The following is a 20,363-nucleotide window of genomic DNA, read 5'->3' on the forward strand; positions in this document are numbered from 1 at the left end:
TGGTCTTGAACTCCTGAGCTCAAGCCATCCGCCTGCCTTGGCCTCCCAAAGTGCTAGGATTACAGGTGTGAGCCACTGCGCCTGGCAGAGTTAGTTGTGTCTTATACCTAATGTGAGCTACTTAGGTGTTCATTCAGACATGTATGCAAATGTTGATTTGCATATAGAAAATTCAGTCAGATCCAGAAAGCTCATGAAGGTGATATTCACAACCTAGAAAACACAGAAAATTGTTGTACCCTTTTGGAAGTAGATATATATTCTGCTTAAATATTGATCCTGTGTTTCTTTCACATGGTTTACTGGAAAAAAATAACCATATATCTTTATGACTTTACTAGGGCTGTTATAACAAAGTATCTCAAGGAGACTGGAGGTTGCTTAAAAAGCCAAAATTTATTTTTCACAATTCCGGAGGCTGGAGGTTCAATATCACAATGTGAGTAGGGCTGGTTCCTCCCGACACCTCTCTCCTTGGCTTGTAGACACCATCTTCTCCCTGTGTCCTCACAGGGTCATCCCTCTGTGTGTTTTCATCTCCTCTTCTCCTGAGATGTCTTAGTCCATTTCAGGCGCTATAACAGAATTACCATAGAATGGGCAGCTTATATACAGCAGACATTGAGTTTCCCACAGTCCTGGAGGCTGGATGTCTGAGATCCAGGTGTGGGCAGGGCTGGTTCCTCCTGAGGCCTCTCTCCTTGGTTTCTCTCTGTGTCCTCACAGGGTCATCCCTCTGTGTGTGTCCGTGTCCTCATATGCTCTCCTTATAAGGACACCAGTTCAATTAGATCGGGGCCCACTCTGGTGACCTCATTTTACCTTAATCACCACTTTAAAGACCTTATTTCCAAACACAGTCACATTCTGAGGCCCTGGGCTTTAGGACTTCAATTTATGAATTTTGTTCAAACACAAGCTCCTAACAGAATGTGAACAATGTTGCGAGATACTTGTTTCTTCTGCAACCATGACCTATAGACACTCACGGTTTGATTTCTGCTCTTCTTTTTGAAAATTTCTCTAAAAGCTTATCGTGATCTCTGACTCCTCTTCCGGTGTGACCTCTTCAGGCCTCCCTTCAACTGGGAACATGAGGACAGTTCAAATTAACCCATTCCACTACTGCCAGTGGAGACGGAGAAGGGGAGGAGGAGGGGGAGGAGGGGAGAGAGTCTATTGCATACCTGGGGAAGTCTAAATCAGCTAGCTTAAATGATGTGTGGAGGTGAGCTTGGAAAAATAAAAGCCTTAATGTGTATTATGCCCACTCTTGACACTATCTGCATTTAATTAATTATTTTCAGACAGGATCCTACTCTGTCAGCCCAGACTGCAGTGCAGTGACATAATCATAGCTCACTGCAACCTCAAACTCCTGGGCTCCAGCAATCCTCCTGACTCAGCCTCACGAGTCGCTGATACGACAGGCGTGCACCACCATGCCAAGCTCATTTTATTTATTTATTTATTATTGTTTTTTTGAGACAGAGTCTTGCTCTGTCACCCAGGTGGAATGCAGCGACACCACCTCGGCTCACGGCATCCCCTGCCTCCCGGGTTCAAGCGACTCTCCTGCCTCAGCCTCCCGAGTAGCTGGGATTACAGGCGCCCACCACCATGCCCTGCTAATTTTTGTATTTTTAGTAGAGATGGGGTTTTGCTTTGTTGGCCAGGCTGGTCTTGAACTCCTGACCTCACGTGATCTGCCCACCTCCGCCTCCCAAAGCGCTGGGATTACAGTCATGAACCACTGTGCCTGACCTTGGCTCATTTAAAAAAGTTATTTTGGCGGCTGGGCGTGGTGGCTCATGCCTGTAATCCTAGCACTTTGGGAGGTCAAGGTGGGCAGATCACTTGAGGTTAAGAGTTCAAGACCAGCCTGGCCAACATGGTGAAGCCCTGACTGTCCTAAAAACACAAAAATTAGCTGGGCTTGGGGGTGAGTGCCTGCGTGGTGGTGGGCGCCTGTAGTCCCAGCTACTCGGGAGGCTGAGGCAGGTGAATTGCTTGAACCTGAGAGGTGGAGGTTGCAGTGAGCTGAGATCACGCCACTGCACTCCAGCCTGGGTGACAGAGCGAGACTCAGTCTCAAAAAAATAAACAAAATGTTTTGGAGATACTGGGTCTTGCTATGTTGCCCAGGCTGGTCTTGAACTCCTGGGTTGATGTGATCCTCCCACCTTGGCCTCCCAAAGTGCTAGGATTACAAGTGTGAGCCACTAGGCCTGGGCACCCTTTGCTTTTAATAACTTTTATGGTGTCTGCTTTTATAAACATCATACTGTAGGTCTGGTTTGAGATATGCAGGATCGTATTGACTTAACACTTTCCAGGACGGGCGCAGTGGCTCACACCTGTAATCCCAGCACTTTAGGAAGCCGAGGCGGGCAGATCACGAGGTCAGGAGATCGAGACCATCCTGGCTAACATGGTGAAAGCCCGTCTCTACTAAAAATACAAGAACTAGCTCGGCATGGTGGCGTATGCCTGTAATCCCAGCTGCTCGGGAGGCTGAGGCGGGAGCATCGCTTGAGCCAGGGAGCCGGAGGTTGCAGTGAACCGAGATCGCGCCACTGCACTCCAGCCTGGGTGACAGAGTGAGACTCTGTCTCAAAAAAAGACTTTCCAAAACCAATGCCCATTATTGATTGACTTCTTCCTCTCCGCCATTCTCTGTCCTTCTTTCCCTTGTTGTCATTATGGAAAGATGATCATGGATCATAAACAATGCTTAGGGCTGGAGATTTCAACATGAATTTGTCTCAGTTCTTCCTTATCTTTGAGGAGCTCTGTCCAGGACAGACACTTTTCTGGGCCTTGAATGCCTTTGCGATAGCCCAAAAGGCTCAAGCATAAGAGCATGAGTCTGATCTGGTGACCAGGGCTCAGCAAAGAGTCTTTCCAGGTCTTGAACCTCTGGACATCTGTTGATGCTCATTGGACAGGCTAAAAGTCATCATGTTACGAATCGATGAAGTTGACATGCAGATAAAAGGTATAAGGAAAAAATGAACTCTCCACATCATTGTATGCATTACATCTATACGGTAAAAACTGTGATATACTCATGCGTTTAAATAGCTGCTCTGGTCCTGGGCCTCACGCGTTTCAATAGCTGCTAGCGTTCTGAGCCTCGATGGCCATGCACTTGGCTTTGAGTTAGCTCTCTCCAAAAATCTCCATGGCACTTTCTGCTGGGGCAAATGCACGGCTGCTGCCCACACCTCTGCGTTTTCTCATCTTCATTTACAAAAGAAGAAAATGCGAACCTTGCTGATGCTAACCTCCTGAATTTCACGCAGGAATCCCCAGGAGTCTTTGACTCAGATGGGGAAACCCCATGTTCAGCCCATGTGGCCTTCTGTTCTCCCTGGAGATGCGTGGTCCATGTCAGCGCACATGGCTCCTTGCTCCGTCCTTCACTTAAGTTTGAGCCTTTTTGGCTTTTGCAAAACATGAATGCAAAACTTGAAATTTTTCTATGTCATGGCTCTTCCCAACGTTCACATTTTTGAGACAGGGTCTCACTCTGTCACCCAGGCTGGAGTGCAATGGCGTGATCTCAGCCCACTACAACCTCTGCCTTCTGGGCTCAAGCGATCCTCCTACCTCAGCCTCCCAAGTAGCTGGGACCACAGGCGTGCACCACCAGGCTTGGATAATTTTTTGTAGTTTTAGTAGAGATGGGGCCTCACCATGTTGCTTGGACTTGTCTCAAACACCTGAGTTCAAGCGATCTGCCTGCCTCGGCTTCCCAAAGTGCTGGGATTACAGGTGTGAGCCACTGTGCCCAGAGACTTTTAAAATAATAATTTTGTACACGCAGTTCCGTTCCTCATATAAACATCTTTCTCTGATGCGCTTCAGGGTTTGTAAAATAGTATACAGAGATGTGTACTGTTTCACATGATGAAGCTTAGTTGTATTAGATAATGATAACATCGTGTTTGGCTATGTCATAATGAGGTAATTGAGTAGAATATAATGAAATCTTGTTGGATTAGTTAATGACTTCTTGAGCTTCGGAAGCAGGTGAGCACTTTTTGGTCTATATCAGTCTCTTTCCTTCCATCAAGCAGTTCTTTTCCTCAAAGTTGTGCCTAACTCCCACTTGAGCATTTTTTTTATCCATTCTTTTTTTTTTTTTAATTTGACATGAAGTCTCACTCTGTTGCCAGGCTGGAGTGCAGTGGCACGATCTCAGCTCACTTCAACCTCTGCCTCCTGGGTTCAAGCGATTCTGCTGCCTCAGCCTCCTGAGTAGCTGGGACTACAGGAGCACACCACCACACCCAGCTAATTTTTGTATTTTTAGTAGAGACGGGGTTTCACCATGTTGGCGAAGATGGTCTCGATCTCTTGACCTTGTGATCCACCTGCCTCAGCCTCCCAAAGTGCTGGTATTACAGGCGTGAGCCACTGTGCCCGGCCCCATTCTCTTTATTTTATTTTATTATTTTATTATTATTATTATTATTATTTTTTGAGATGGAGTTTCGCTCTTATTGCCCAGGCTGGAGTGCAGTGGCGCGATCTCAGCTCACCGCAAACTCTGCCTCCAGGGTTGAAGCGATTCTCCTGCCTCAGCCTCCCAAGTAGCTGGGACTACAGGCGTGTGCCAGCACACCAAGCTAATTTTTGTATTTTTAGTAGAGGGGGGGTTTCACCATGTAGGTCAGGATGGTCTTGATCTCTTGACCTCGTAATTTGCCTGCCTCGGCCTTCCAAAGTGCTGGGATTACAGGCGTGAGCCACTGCGCCTGGCCTCATTCTCTTAATAGACTGGGACAAGTTAAAACTTTATGACAATTTCTTGAAATTGTCAAGTTCATTCATGTCCCTAACTCTCCTGTCTTGGTGTGTTTGGGCTGCTGTAGCCTGAGTGCCTTGCAAACCATAGAAACTTTTTTTTTTTTAATTTTATTATTATACTTTAAGTTTTAGGGTACATGTGCACGACGTGCAGGTTTGTTACATATGTATACATGTGCCATGCTGGTGTGCTGCACCTATTAACTCATCATTTACATTAGATATATCTCCTAATGCTATCCTTCCCCCTCCCCCCACCCCACAACAGGCCCCGGTGTGTGATGTTCCCCTTCCTGTGTCCATGTGTTCTCATTGTTCAGTTCCCACCTATGAGTGAGAACATGCGGTGTTTGGTTTTTTTGTCCTTGCGATAGTTTGCTGAGAATGATGGTTTCCAGCTTCATCCATGTCCCTACGAAGGACATGAACTCATCATTTTTGATGGCTGCATAGTATTCCATGGTGTATATGTGCCACATTTTCTTAATCCAGTCTATCGTTGTTGGACATTTAGGTTGGTTCCAAGTCTTTGCTATTGTGAATAGTGCTGCTATAAACATACGTGTGCATGTGTCTTTATAGCAGCATGATTTATAATCCTTTGGGTATATACCCAGTAATGGGATGGCTGGGTCAAATGGTATTTCTAGTTCTAGATCCCTGAGGAATCGCCACACTGACTTCCACAATAAACCATAGAAACTTATTGTCCTACAGTTCTCAAGGCTGGAAGTCCCAAGACCAGGGGGTCAGCGTGGTCAGATTCTGGTGTAGTCTGTCTTCTAGGTTGTGGATGGCCACTTTCTCCTGTGTCCTCACATGGTGGAACCTGGATGGGGTCTCTTTTATAAGGGTACTAATTCCATTCATTGTGCTCTACCCTCGTGACCTAATCATCCCGCAAAGCCTCCGCCTCCCAACAGAATCACTGGTGATGTTAGAATTTCAACATAGGAACTTTGGAGGGATACAAACATTCAGTTTATTGCGCCCCCTCTAGATGCAAAAGGATTGGGTTTAGATGAGGAGACCCCAGGGGAGAGGGTGCCCATCTGAGAGTATATTTCTAGAACTTCTAGAACTTCTTATGAACTTGAGCACCTCCATGATCTGTTTACATCTCCCTGGGACCTGAGTAAATTAGAGACAAGATGTAGGGCAGGGGGGGTTCTGAGATTTAGCTTGGAGACTGTGAGGTGGTGATGGATGGCAACCCTTGGTTTTGACCATCCATGCTAGGTGGATATCTGCTGTATCATTAACAACATGACAAACTTTCCAGGACTTTCTATATCTCAGACTTCTGCCAATATTTGAGATGACTGGGTCAAAATGATGCTGATTTTTTGAACAGGGAGAGCAATAGGTATTCTCTGAAGGTTGGCTGGATGTGAGCCTAGTGGCTTCAATGATGGTGGAGTAGGATGAAGAGAGACCCTCAAGGTTGAACAAAGATGGGAGGGCTCACATCCAATACTGGCTATATTTGATCTTGTGTCTCCTCCAGTGCAATGATCTTTTTCATCTTCTTAATTCTTAATTTAGCTAGGCAATGTTTAATTATTAGTTTAATTCTTAATCAAACTAGGAAAGGAAGAAAACACCCCATTTCTTTGTGCTTTTTTGCCTCATTGTGGTGGTTTAGGTCATGATGAGGTCTAGTTGGGCAGGTCATGATGAAGTCTAGTTGTATTACGTTCTGATGATGTCTGGTTGAGTTAGATCATGCTGAGGTACAGTTTGGTTTGGTCATGATGAAGTCTAGTTGTATTAGATCATGATAACGTCTCCTTTGGTTATGTCATGATGAAGTAGTTGAGTAGAATGTAATGAAGTCTTGTTCGATTAGATCATGGTGACTGGTTGAGTTAGGTCATTATGAGGTATGGTTTGATTAGGTCTTAATGAAATCTAGTTCAGTAAGAGCATGATGAGATCTAGTTGGATTAGACTTGATGATGTGTGACTTATTTAGGTCATGATGAAATCTTGTTGGGCTAGGTCACTTTGAGATCTAATTGGGTAGGTCATGATGAGGTCTTGTTGAGTTAGGTCCTGATGAAATGTAGTTGAGTTAGGTCACATTGAGGTCTAGTTGGGTAGGCCATGGTGAGGTCTATTTGTATTAAGTCATGTTGAGGTTTGGTTGTATTAGATCATGGTAAGGTACAGTTTGGTTAGGTCATGATGAAGTCTAGTTGTATTAGTTCATCATAATGTTTAGTTTGGCTATGTCATGATGAGGTAGTTGAGTAGAATGTGATGAAATCTTGTTGGATTAGATTAGGATGACTGGTTGAGTTAGATCATTATGAGGTGTGATTTAATTAGGTCTTAATGAAGTCTACTTCAGTAATAGCATGGTGAGATCTAGCTGGATCAGATCATGGTGATGTGTGGTTTGGCTAGGTCATGATGAAGTCTAGTTGGGTTAAGACTCAATGAGTTCTAGTTGGGTCAGGTCACATTGACGTCTAGTTGGGTAGGTCATGATGACGTCTAATTGGGTTAGATCATGAGGAGATCTAGTTAGGAAGGTCATGATGAGGCCTACTGGATAGATCATGATGAGGTCTAGTTGGGTGAGGTCATGATAAGGTCTAGCTGGGTTATGTCATCATGAGGTAGTTGAATAGAACACAATAAAGTCCTCTTGGATTAGATCATGATGACAGGTTGAGTTAGATCATGATGATGTGTGGTTTGGTTAGGTCACAGTGAGGTCTAGTTGACTGAGGACTTTGTAGGCACAAAGCAATGAAGACATGTGAGCAAGCTTCTGGTTCATGTGCATGGGAGTCTCAAGTGTTACCACTTCATTTAGATGATGTTTACTGAGCATCAGGAGCAGTATATGTCAGCACCAATGTGCCTTTTTTCTTGAGATAAACAGAAAGTAAACACCACATCTGCACCCTGCCTGTGTCTCCTATCCCACAGAGCTCCTGATGTCAGTGTTTAATTTTCACTGTGAGTTACAGTTTTGACCCTTCAGGTCAATCCAATCAATTATGCAGTCTTATTTCCCCTGTGTGACTTTGAGGATAATTGGATATATTCTGAGAGAGGCATTTTTTCATTTTGTATGGCAGTTTGATTCAAAGTCAATTAATGAAAAAATATCATTGAACACAATGAATTTTATATTAAATACAAAATAAGAGATGGGAATATTTAACTTCAAATTTTTAATTAAAAATTTATTAATATTTAAAGAATAATCAATTACTTGTAAAATAATTCAGATTATAACCTGGGTCCAACTGAAGCACATTAATATTACTAGACACATATATCAGTTGTTCAAATTCCCATCTGTCCACAAGATCTTAGTTCTCGTTTCAAAATATTATTTTGGTGGGGTATCATTTTTTTTCATAATGCTCAATGGACTGTCATCTAAGATGAAAGTGGGGTGGGTAAACTTTTTCTGTAAAGAGACAGATAATAAATGTGTTCATATGTTTCTCTCATAACTATGAGCTCTGCCCTAGTAGTGAGTAACCACCCTTAGGTAATACTTAAAACAACAGGAAAGTCTGTGTTGCAGTAAAACTTTTTGTACAATATCCAGCTGCAGGCCAGGTTTAGCCGCAGATTGGTGACTCTGGTTTGGGCTCAAAATCTTTTTATTTAGTAAGAGGAAATTATACTGCTTTTTTCCAATATAAGAAATCTCTTGTACAGTCCTCAGGAAGGGTAGATAATGATGAGGTCTAGGTGGGTTATAATGAAGTTTAGTTGGGTTATGATGAAGTCTACTTGGGTTGGTCATGATGAGATCTAGTTGTATTAGGTCCTGATGAGATCCAGTTGGGTAAGGTTCTGATGAGGTCTAGTTGATTGGTCATGATGAGACCTAGTTGGGCTATAATGAGGACTACTTGGGTTCGTCAGGATGAGATCAAGTTGTATTAGGTCATGACGAGATCTAGTTGGGTCAGGTTGTGATGAGATCTGGTTGGTTGGTCACGATGAGATCTAGTTAGGTTATGAGGAGGTCCGGTTGGGTTGGTCATGAGGAGAACTAATTGTATTAGGTCTTGATGAGATCTAGTTGGGTTAGGTTATGATGAGGTCTAGTTGGGTTGGTCATGATGAGAACTAGTTGTATTAGGTCATGATGAGGTCTAGTTTAGTTAGGTTATGAGGTCTAGTGTGGTTGGTTGTGATGAGATTCAGTTAAGTTATGATGAGGTGTATTTGGGTTGGTCATAAAGATACCTGTTTGTATTAGGTCATGTTGAGGTCTATTTGGGCTAGGTTATAATGAGATTTAGTTGGGTTAGGTCATGATGAGATCTAGTTGGGTTAGGGTATAATCAGATCTATTTGGGTTAAGGTATGATGAGGTGTATTTTGGTTGGTCCTAATGAGATTTAGTTGGGTTAGAGTATGATGAGGTGTAGTTGTGTTGGTCATCATAAAATCTAGTTTTGTAGGTCACAGGAAGTCTAGTTGGGTTAGGTTATCTAAATTGCAACTGTCTTTTAAAAATGACTTGTGCCACATATACTTTGTATTGTCCATGAATAGTACATGTGAAACGTGTAAAATATTTAAACTTGTATTTAATTATCTATTTACTTATTTTAATAGACAAAAACAAGTTACATATTTTTATGGTGTACAAAATGTGGTTTTGATATATGTTTCCATCTGGAATGGCCAATTCAAGCTAATTCACATATCCATTACCTTACATGTTTCTTTTTGTGTGTGTTTTTGGAAACACTTAAAATCTACTCTCTTTGCAATTTTCAAATATTAATTATAGTCACTGTGACTAATTATAGTCAAGTTCAAGACTATAAGTCACTAATTTAGTCACCTTGAGTACAATAGATCTCTTGAACTTATACCTTCTGTCAAACTGACATTTGGTGTCATTTGAACAAAATCTCAGCAACCCACCCCCCTAGTACCTGGTAATCACCATAATTCTTTTTCTTTTCTTTCTTTCTTTTTTTTGAGATGGAGTCTCACTCTGTCACCAGGCTGGAGTGCAGTGGCGCAATCTCGGCTCACTGCAACCTCCACCTCCTGGGTTCAAGCGATTCTCCTGCCTCAGCCTCCTGAGTAGCTGGGACTACAGGTGCATGCCACCGCACCCGGCTAATTTTTGTATTTTTAGTAGAGACAGGCTTTTGCCAGGTTGGCCAGGATGGTCTCGATCTCTTGACCTTGTGATTCACCTGCCTCGGCCTCCCAAAGTGCTGGCATTACAGGCGTGAGATACCACGCCTGGCCAATAATCATCATAATACTTTTTCTTGTGAGTTCAACTTCTGGAGACTCTACATATGGGTGAGATCATGTGGGATTTGGTTTTATGTGGCTTATTTTACTTAACATGATGTACTCCTGGTTGATCCATGTTGTATCACAGGACAGGGTCCTCTTGTTTTCAAAGACTGAATGGTATTCCATGGTGTAGCTATCCCACATTTTATTTATCTACCCATCCTTAGATGGACACTTAGGTTGGTTTCATATCTTGGCTCTTGTGAATCATGCTGCAACGAACATGGGGGTGTAGATATCTCTATAAGGGGCTGATTTCATTTCCTTTGGATCTATACGGAGGAGTGAGATTGCTAGATCCTCTGCTAGGCATATTGATCATTTTTTGAGGAACTCTTAAAAAAAAAAAGGCCACCCCTTTAGACACACCTTAAAATCCAACCTTTCTGGTCAAAGACATTTGAAAAAAATGACGACAACATCAAACTATAGTCTTCTGTCCAAGCACGTTCACTTCCTAAGATGTGAAAAAAACCAGGCCGGGTGCGGTGGCTCATGTCTGTCATCCCAGCACTTTGGGAGGCAAAGGCGAATGGGTCACCCGCGGTCAGGCATTCAAGACCAGCCTGGCCAACATAGTGAAACCCCATCTCCACTGTTTTCCATAATGGCTATGCCAATTTCCATTGCACATATAACACGTAACGCCCCCCCTGCCCCCCCAAATACAAAGGATGAAGCAGAAGGCAGATGCACTGTGTTTGGGACGCGTGCGGTGTTTCTGCATATGCAGTACTTGCTCAGCAAATGTAGGAACCACTCCAGCAAATGCATATGAGGCCAAATGTCCCACGTCCAGTTCCTTAAAGCAGCTCCCTCCAGGTCTGAGGAGACAATTGCTGAAGGTGACATTGGCCAAAGAAGATACCGCACATGCCACCTCACCTTCTCCATTCCTCCAGTGTGGTGCTTGTGTCCTATGCCAGCGTTGACTGTGCCACCATGGAAAATGGCCTGCCCATGAAGGTGGTCTTCCCAAATAATCACTTCACCTGGCTTTTTTTGATGCTCCCAGCTTTTTCTGGTCACTTTTGTCTTTCTTGAGAAGGTGGAGGCTCCCATCTTACTTCATCCCAGCTTCCGGCATGTTTCCCTTTGTTTTTTTTTTTTTCTTTTTGAGATGGAGTCTCGCTGTGTTGCCCAGGCTGGAGTGCAGTGGCGCAATCTCATCTCACTGCAACCTCTGCCTACTGGGTTCAAGCAATTCTTCTGCCTTAGCCTCCAGAGTAGCTGGGATTACAGGTGCCTGCTACCATGTCTGGCTAACTTTTTTTTTTTTTTTGGAGGGGGACAGAGTTGGGCTCTGTCGCCCAGGCTGGAGTGCAGTGGTGTGATCTCAGTTCATGGCAACCTCTGCTTCCCGGGTCCTGGTTCAAGCAATTCTCCTTCCTCCGCTTCCCTAGTAGCTGGGATTACAGGCACACATCACCATGCCCATCTAATTTTTGTGTTTTTAGTAGAGATGGGGTTTCCTCATGTTGGCCAGGCTGGTCTTGAACTCCTGACCTCGTGATCCGCTTGCCTGGGCTTCCCAAATCCCAAAGGGCTGAGATTACAGGCGTGAGCCACTGCACCCGGCCACACCCTTTGATCTTCAGATGGCTGATACGGCAGAGCAGCCCAGCAGTGGATGAGTGCTTACATTTAAAAAGTTCATGGGATTTCATAAATAAGCTCATGAATGTACAAGTCCCCAGTGTAAAGGTTACCTTGACTTTGAATTTTTTTATCCTTTCTTTTTTTGTTTTGTGTTTGATGCATAGGACATTTATAGATGGAATATACCTTTCAGGCTATTTCTTCCTCTCCCTCCCGTCAAAACCCACCTCCCTGAAATGCCTGCTGCCTCCTCAGTGCCAAAGGACTGTCGAAGCAAAAATGTAATAATGGTATCATGTTCTGTTTCTTTAAGGAAGTCAAAGGTGCAAATTACCTTTGCAGCTTCAGTCTTCTGATGTCTGCAACTTTGAATTCCTTCAAGGAAGTGACAATTTAGATATTCCATTTACTCTGCCCCAAAGGATGGACTTTGCACTATTTATCTTAGCCGTCTCCCGCTGGAGCCAAAAACATTTCCAACTTCATAAGTTTCACTGCTTCTCCTCTCTTATATATTTTTTCACTCTTTGCTGAAAACATTTTCATTGTTTTTTGAAAAGTGCATTCTAATAGTTAATTTGGGAGCCCATGGCCTTAACACAGAAGAAAGAATACCGAATACAATGATAGGATATCAAACAGCATGGTCTCTTCCTTGTGTTAGAGTGTGTAAATTCAATACGCCGTGTTGACTCAGTATTCAGGAATGCCAAAGAGAGGGATTATTTGGTAATGTATTTTCATGGAGACCCAGGGACGGTGCTGTACTACAGAACACCTCACTGGCCCGGGCTGGGTGCAGGTAGGATGGAGATAGACCGGCCCCACCCCCTTGGTAACTGCTCCTTGCAGATCAGCTGTTTGAAGCTCTCCGGGCACCCAAGACGTTCTTGTTCAAGCCTGTGCGCTTCCCCTGCTAGTTCTCATCTCCCTTCTCTCAACACTTTTTCCGTGACCCTCCCTGAAAGGGAGTTTTGGGCTTGGCTCACCCTGGAAAGCAGCTAATCCCACATGTTGCCAACAGGTTAATGAAGGATGAGGCTGAAGGAGGAAGAATTTGCCAAACTCCTTTCCCCTAAAGAGCCGCCCCTTCAGAAACACCTTAAAATCCAACCTCCCGGGTCAAAGACATTTGAAAAAATGACGAAGACAACATCAAACTATAGTCTCCTGTTCAACGCATGTTCACTTCCTAAGACATTAAAGAAACCAGGCCGGGTGTGGTGGCTCATACCTGTCATCCCAGCACTGTGGAGGCCGAGGCGGGAGGATCAACTGAGATCAGGAGTTCAAGACCAGCCTTGCCAACATGGTGAAACCCCGTCTCTACTAAAGATACGAAAAAATTAGCTGGGCATAGTGGCAGTCACCTCTAATCCCAGCTACTCGGGAGGCTGAGGCAGGAGAATCACTTGAATCAGAGAGGTGGAGGTTGCGGTGAGCTGAGATCGCACCACTGCACTCCAGCCTGGGCAACAGAGCAAGATTCTGTCTCAAAAAACAAAACAAAACAAAAAAACCCAATTAACATTCTTTCACCCCGGATTTCCTAGTCTTTATTTTAGCTATAACAAGCAAAACACCTCTTTCCATCCTTCTAAAGGCGTGTTCCTGAAACCTCACTTGGAGAGTTTTATGGAAGTGCAGAGAGAGGAGTAAGAAATCCTGAGCACACAGCCAACTAACGCAGGAACAGAAAACCAAAGACCGCATGTTCTCCTTCATAAGTGGGAGTTGAACAATGAGAACGCATGGACACAGGGAGGGGAACATCCCACACCTGGGCCTGTCGAGGGGTTGAGGGGGCAGGGCAGGGAGAGCATTAGGAGAAATACCTAATGTAGATGACGGGTTGATGGGTGCAGCAAACCACCATGGCACGTGTATACCTATGTAACCAACCTGCACATTCCGCACATGTGCCCCAGAACTTAAAGTAGAATTAAAAAAAAGAAACAGAAAGAAATCCTGAGCACGTAGTAGGAACCATGGTCTGTGATCATGTGCATCGTGCAGTCTGTGTGTGCACACGGGGATGTTTCCAGCATAAAAGCTCCTTCGAAAATTCGTTTCCATCCTGACATTTTAATGCACATTTTTTATGCTTATGCTATTCTCAGCTCTCACGTGCAAATTACACCAGCAGGTGCCCCGGGTCCCTGTCACTATTGAAAAGTAGAATGTCAAATGCATTTGTACTTTTTGCCAATGCAGGCTAAAGAAAATGGCTTTTAAATGGATAGCTTTAGTCTGCCAAAATGGCTGTCAAGTTAGACGCTAGGATAAAGGGAAAGTCCATCAAAGGCACATTTCAGATTTGTGTTATACTTGTCTTAAAACCTCTTTTTTTTTTTTGCAGTTAATAGTTTCTGGATAATCCTACAAGTCACCGTATCTTTTTTTTCTTTTTCCTTTTAGCTGGAAATAATGACAGCAAAGCCAAACAAGTTGTAAGCAAAATAAAAGAAGAAACCTTGAACGACAAAGGTACCGAGAGATACTCCAATGGCTTTTTTTTGTTTTTTTTTCCTTGGGACAGGTCGTTTGCGTGGTTCATGGCTGAGCTTCAGTCATGTGCCAGGTGGCATTTGGGAGAGATGGCTCTGATTTTTGCACTCTTCTTTTGGGGATTTCTGGCCCCATCCTAGAGCAGGAGATGGTCAAGGCAAGGCGAAGATAGCATCACTCAGCTCTGACATCTGCTAGGAAAGGCGTGCAGATGTGCTGGTAGCTTGCACTCTTACTCAAATGTGTGTTCCCCAGGGAACAGGAGCCATTGTCCTTTCCTGTTGACCTCCAGGGCACATGCCAGGAGGTGCCTCTGCTGGTTGGGAGTTCTTGACTTAAGATAAATCAGGCCGGGCGCAGTGGCTCGCGCCTGTAATCCCAGCACTTTGGGAGGCTGAGGCGGGTGGATCACGAGGTCAGGAGTTGGAGACCAGCCTGGCCAACATGGTGAAACCCAATCTCTACTAAAAATACAAAAATTAGCCAGGCATGGTGGCATGTGCCTGTAATCCCAATGACCCGGGAGGCTGAGGCAGGAGAATCGCTTGAATCTGGGACTGCCTGGGAGACAGAGCAAGACTCTGTCTCAAAAAAAAAAAAGAAAGAAAGAAAAAAAGATAAATCAAACAGGAATATGCTTGCCCTTAAGATTTTCGACCAGGTGCTAGACCAAATTCTGGTGTGCTCTTTCTGTCTGTTCACACTAAGGAAGGTGTGCACACAACTTTCTAATATCCTTCTAGATTCTCAATGCTCTGTCCTTTTATTTATTTATTATTTTATTTTTCATTTGTATACAGGTAGGGAGTGCAAGTACAGTTTTGTTAACATGGATGAATGGCATAGTGGTGAGGTCTGGGCTTTTAGTATAGCTAACACCTGAATCACGTACATTGTACCCGAGAGGTAATTTCTCATCCCTTGCTCCTCTTCCACCTCCCACCCTTCTGAGTCTCCAGTCTCTGTTATTCCACTCTTTCCATGTGGACACATTATTTAGCTCCCGCTTATAAGTAAGAATGTAGGAGGTCGGTCAGGGTGGTAGGAAAAATTGTAGAAAGATGCAAACCTTCTTGGGAGGCCAGAAGGTTTTGCAAATGCTCCCGAATAAGATTTGGCTGAAGGCAGCCAGATTCTCTTATCCAGTGCCTGAAAGCTTAGGTTAGATAACGAGGGGATGTAAAGAAACTGATCTAGATAAGTTAGTTTGCTTAGGCCTCAGAACCTGGCCTTTAATCATCCACGCACAGAACTACTCTCTCCCTCTCTCCGGGTTGCGGGGGACGACCGTATGAATTGCCCACGAATGTGTTGACTCAAGGCCTTTGTCATTAAATGTATACTAAATAAAGGCCCACAGCAGCAGCTTGTCAAAGCCGTGGCTGCTGACTCTTTAAAACACCCTCCTCAGTGTCTGTGAGTGGCGCCATCCCCTAACCCACTCTTTCACTGGAAATCTGTGTCTGAGTGCATTTGTTCATCCGTCGTTCAGCCAAAGTCTGGGAGTTGGACCCAGCAAATTGGACTCGACCTAAGAATAATGGTATTTGACTTTCGGTTTCTGAGTTATTTCCCTTAGGGTAATGGCCTCCAGTTCCATCTGTGTTGCTGCAGGAGATAGGATTTCCTCCTTTTTCATGGCTGCATAGTATTCCATCAGGTATAGATATATATTTTCTTTATCCTTTCGTGTGTTGTTGGACACCTAGGTTGTTTCCATATCTTGGCTCCTGTGAATAGTGCTGCAATGCACATAGGAATGCAGGCATCTCTTTGATACACTGATTTCATTTGCTTTGAGTCTATGCCTAGCAGTGGAATTGCTGAATTATGTGGTGCTTTTATTTTTAATGATTTGAGGAACTTCTGTACTGTTTTTCATAGTGACTGTACTAATTGACATTCCCACCGATGGTGTACAAGGGCCCCCTTTTCTCTACACCCTCCCCAACACTTGTAATTAACTGTAGAAATCATCATTCTGGCCAGCGCGGTGGCTGGCACCTGTAATCCCAGCACTTTGGGAGGCCGAGGCGGGCGGATCACCTGAGGTCAGGAGTTCGAGACCAGCCTGGCCAACATGGTGAAACCTCGAGTCTACTAAAAATACAAAAATTAGCCGAGCGTGGTGGTGGGGGCCTGTAACCCCAGCTACTCAGGAGGCTGAGGCAGGAGAATTGCTTGAACCTGGGAGTTGGAGGTTGCAGTGAGCTGAGATCACACCTTTGCACTCCAGCCTGGGTGACAGAGCAAGACTCTGTCTCAAAGAAAAAAAAAAACAAAAAACAAAAAAACACAAACAAAAACACCTTTCTGCCAATATCCATTTTAGCTGGTGTGAGACAGTAGCTCATGGTGGTTTTGATTTGCATTTCCCTGATGATTAGTGATGTTGAGTACCTTTTCTTTGTTTATTTTTTTGTTTCTTTTTGAGACGGAGTCTCGCTCTGTCACCTAGGCTGGAATGCAGTGGTGCGATCTCGGCTCACTGCAACCTCAGGCTCCCAGGTTCAAGCGATTCTTCTGCCTCAGCCTCCTGAGTAGCTGAGATTACAGGCATTCGCGACCATGCCCAGCTAATTTTTGTATTTTTAATAGAGATGGGGTTTCACCATGTTGGCCAGGCTGGTCTCGAACTCCTGACCTCGTGATCCATTCGCCTCAGCCTCCCAAAGTGTTGGGATTACAGGCGTGAGCCACTGCACCCGGCCGACTACCTTTTCCTATAAGCACCTTTTCATATACCTGTTGGCCATCCAAATGCTAAGTGCTTTTTTCAGCCATGTTTATGTGTGGTACCTTATGTTTTTCTTTTTTTTTTTAAATGCACATCCCTTCCTTGGCTGTTTGAATTTGAGATGGTGTTTTGAGAATTCCCCCAAGCGGGGGATGGGTGTATTTTGATTCTTTATTTCTTTGTTCGTTTTTTGATACAGGGTCTCACTCTGTTGCCCAGGCTGGAGTACAGTGGTGTTATCTCGGCTCACTGCAACCTCCGCCTCCCAGGCCCAAGTGTTTCTCCTGCCTCAGCCTCCCCAGTAGCTGGGAATACAGGTGTGCGGCACCACACCCAGCTAATCTTTGTAGAGTTGGGGTTTTGCCTTGTTGCCCAGGTTCATCTTGAACTACTGGGTTCAAGCCGTCCATTCACCTCGGCCTCCCAAAGTGCTGGGATTATAGGGGTGATCCACTGTGCCTGGCCTATTTTGATGATGATGACGATTATTATTATTATTTTGAGACAGAGTCTCACTCTATCACCCAGGCTGGAGTGGCGGCGATGTGATCTCGGCTCACTGCAACCTCCACCTCCCGGGTTCAAGCGATTCTCCTGCCTCAGCCTCCCGAGTAGCTGGGATTACAGGCGCCCACCACCAAGCCCGGCTAATTTTTGTATTTTTAGTAGAGACGGGGTTTCACCATCTTGGCCAGGCTGGTCTTGAACTCCTGACCTCATGATCCACCCGCCTCAGCCTCCCAAAGTGCTGAGATGACCGGTGTGAGCCACCGCGCCCGGCCTTGATTCTTTTTAAAAAGCCCTGAGAGTGAAATGAACACTACACAGAGCTGAGCCTGGTCACTGCCTATGCCCCTATCTTTCTACCCTAAGCTGCTGTGAAACACCTTGTTATTACCTCTGCCAAGGGCTGGGGTATGTTGAAATTTCATAGCCGGCATTGCAGGATCCCTGTGATTTTCAGGAACACACTCCCACAGGGGCTCCCCCTCAGCCAGAGCCAAGCCCAGTGTACAATGTCACAGAGTGGCAGCAGCCTGGCCAGATCTTTTCTCCTCATTAGGATCTGCCTTGGGGCAAAAGGATTGGTTTCTGTGTAGAGGGATAATTAAGGAATTAGAGAGACCGAGGGGTTGAGGAGGAATTATTTAATTATTTATTTGTACCGACCCCATCGGATTAACATTTAAAGGACTGAGTTTTGAACAAAGAGTTTGGTTATTTTTTAAGTATTTTGTGGGGCGGGGGGGAGCTCTGTGTAGGGGGAAGTATATTATAGAAGTGAGAAACAAAGACAGTTGTTTAATTGACACATGCATTATATTATTTTTATTTTTTAAGGAATAATATGTTTTATGATTTGAGATTATTTGCCTAGTGACTTTGTAGCTGTACAGCTAGAGAAGCAGAGTTTTTATAATGCTTGGGAAAGGAAGAGATAAGGCTTATCAGCCGCAGAAAAACAGGCAGTTAATTTTTAATGGACTTCAGCTCTTTCTCTTCCTCAGGGAGAACTGGGTTTTCTTACATACAACTGAGTTTTTGCTTATACATTTTTAAATTTTTTTAAATTCCTGTTTCATCTGTGACAGGGGGTCCTATTCCCTGCCACCTTGGCCCTTCCTCATTTGCAGCAGGTTTTCAAAGGAGTGGCATTTTCTAACACAATGAATCCAAAAGTGCCTTCTCCGGGCCTGTCACATCAGCATTTCCGGGGAGTAAACAAGAAATGCAGGTGCCCAGGGCCCATCTGTGAATCGGGGCCTCTGGGGGTGGGGGCGGGGCCCTGGAATCTGCATTCTTATGAGGCCGTTAAATGATCCCCACGCACCTTCAAATGGTACACTTGCTGCTGGCCTGAAGGCATTCAACCATCAATCTGGAGCCCAAAGGGAAGTTTCTGGAAACTGACAAGTGAGGCATTCTTTTCTCATGACTTTTTGCTTTTAATCTGAACGGCTTAAAAACTATATATAGTTCCCCAAAATTCACATATGTGATCCACCTAACCAAAATGACAGCCGAGAAACAATGATTTATAATCACCAACTTAATTTTATTAGATTCTGAAAATGTTTCAGATTTAGACAACATGAATTTTGACCAATAATTTTTTTTTTTTTTTTTGAGACAGAGTTTCACTCTTGTTGCCCACGTTAGAATGCAGTGGTGCGATCTCGGCTCACTGCAACCTCCGCTTCCCGGGTTCAAGCGATTCTCCTGCCTCAGCCTCCCAAGTAACTGGTATTACAGATACCCACCATCAGGCCCGGCTAATTTTTTGTATTTTTAGTAGAGATGGGGTTTCACCATGTTAGCCAGGCTTGTCTCAAACTCTTGACCTCAGATATCCACCCACCTCAGCCTCCCAAATTGCTGGGATTACAGGCGTGAGCCACTGCATCCGACCACAATAACAAATCATTGCTGTTTTCTTGGAAAAGTTTGTGTAGAATATTCGATCATCAGTTTTTAAAGTGCAGTGTTTTGTGGACAAGTAGCATGACGAACACATGATTTGTCCCCACCATTAAAAAATGTTAGTTTACTTGTGGCATATCAATACCGATGGCCTTTAAGCCAATCTTACAGAAAAGAAGAAAAGAATTGTTTGCACTTTCTGTGGCTGTTTAAAAGGTTTACCATCTTGTAAGAGGGTGGGAAGATGGGGTGTGCCGTGGAGATGGTTAATGGGCACAAAAATATACTTTAGATAGAATGAGAAAGATCTCGTATTTGATAGCACAAAAGGGTGACTACAGTCAACAATCCTTCATGGTCCATTTAAAAATAACTAAAAGTTGCTGGTCATGGTGGCTAACCCCTGAATCCCAGCACTTTGGAAAGCCGAGGCAGGTGGATGACTTGAGGTCAGGAGTTCGAGACCAGCCTGGCCAACATGGTGAAACCCCGTCTCTACTAAAGACACAAAAATTAGCCGGGCGTTGTGGTGCACACCTGTAGTCCCAGCTACTTGGGAGGCTGAAGCAGGAGAATTGCTTGAACCTGGGAGGCGGAGGTTGCTGTGAGCTGAGATTGTGCCACCGCACTCCAACCTGGACTACAGAGACTCCATCTCAAAAAAAAAAAAAAAAAGAAACTAATTAAAGGTGTAATTGGAATGTTAGTGACACAAACAAGTGATGAATGCTCGAGGGGACGGATACCCTATTTGCCCTGATGTGAGTATTACACATTGCATGCCTGTATCAAAATACCTCATTATCCCATAAATATATACACCTACTATGTATGCATGCAATTTTTTTTTTAAAAGAAAAAAGTTTAAAATCTGAACAGGTTTGGACATCCATCAGTGGTGGCCCTGGTGTGTCCACTGCTGGGGGACTCTCCAGTCCTCGATAGATGATGCTGAGGCCCAGCTGGGTGGGGACATTTC

General features: G+C 44.3%; 1 protein-coding gene across 3 annotated transcripts in view; it reads left to right on the forward strand.

The window, feature by feature from the left end:
• The window catches only part of DHRSX (dehydrogenase/reductase X-linked), a 296,752-nt gene that overhangs the window by 87,252 nt on the left and 189,137 nt on the right, over window positions 1-20,363 (forward strand). For 2 of the 3 annotated variants that reach the window (XM_055107105.2, XM_063602037.1), the window contains exons 1-2: window positions 12,739-13,030; window positions 14,137-14,205. In XM_055107105.2, coding sequence (XP_054963080.1) covers window positions 12,754-13,030; window positions 14,137-14,205 — 346 coding nt within the window. In that variant the 5' untranslated portion in view covers window positions 12,739-12,753. Of the gene's footprint in view, window positions 1-12,738; window positions 13,031-14,136; window positions 14,206-20,363 lie in introns of those variants that run through there. The other variant, XM_055107106.3, reaches the window with a different exon arrangement.

This window comes from Pan paniscus, chromosome Y (genome assembly GCF_029289425.2).
Source record: "Pan paniscus chromosome Y, NHGRI_mPanPan1-v2.0_pri, whole genome shotgun sequence".
NCBI classification, from domain to species: domain Eukaryota; kingdom Metazoa; phylum Chordata; class Mammalia; order Primates; family Hominidae; genus Pan; species Pan paniscus.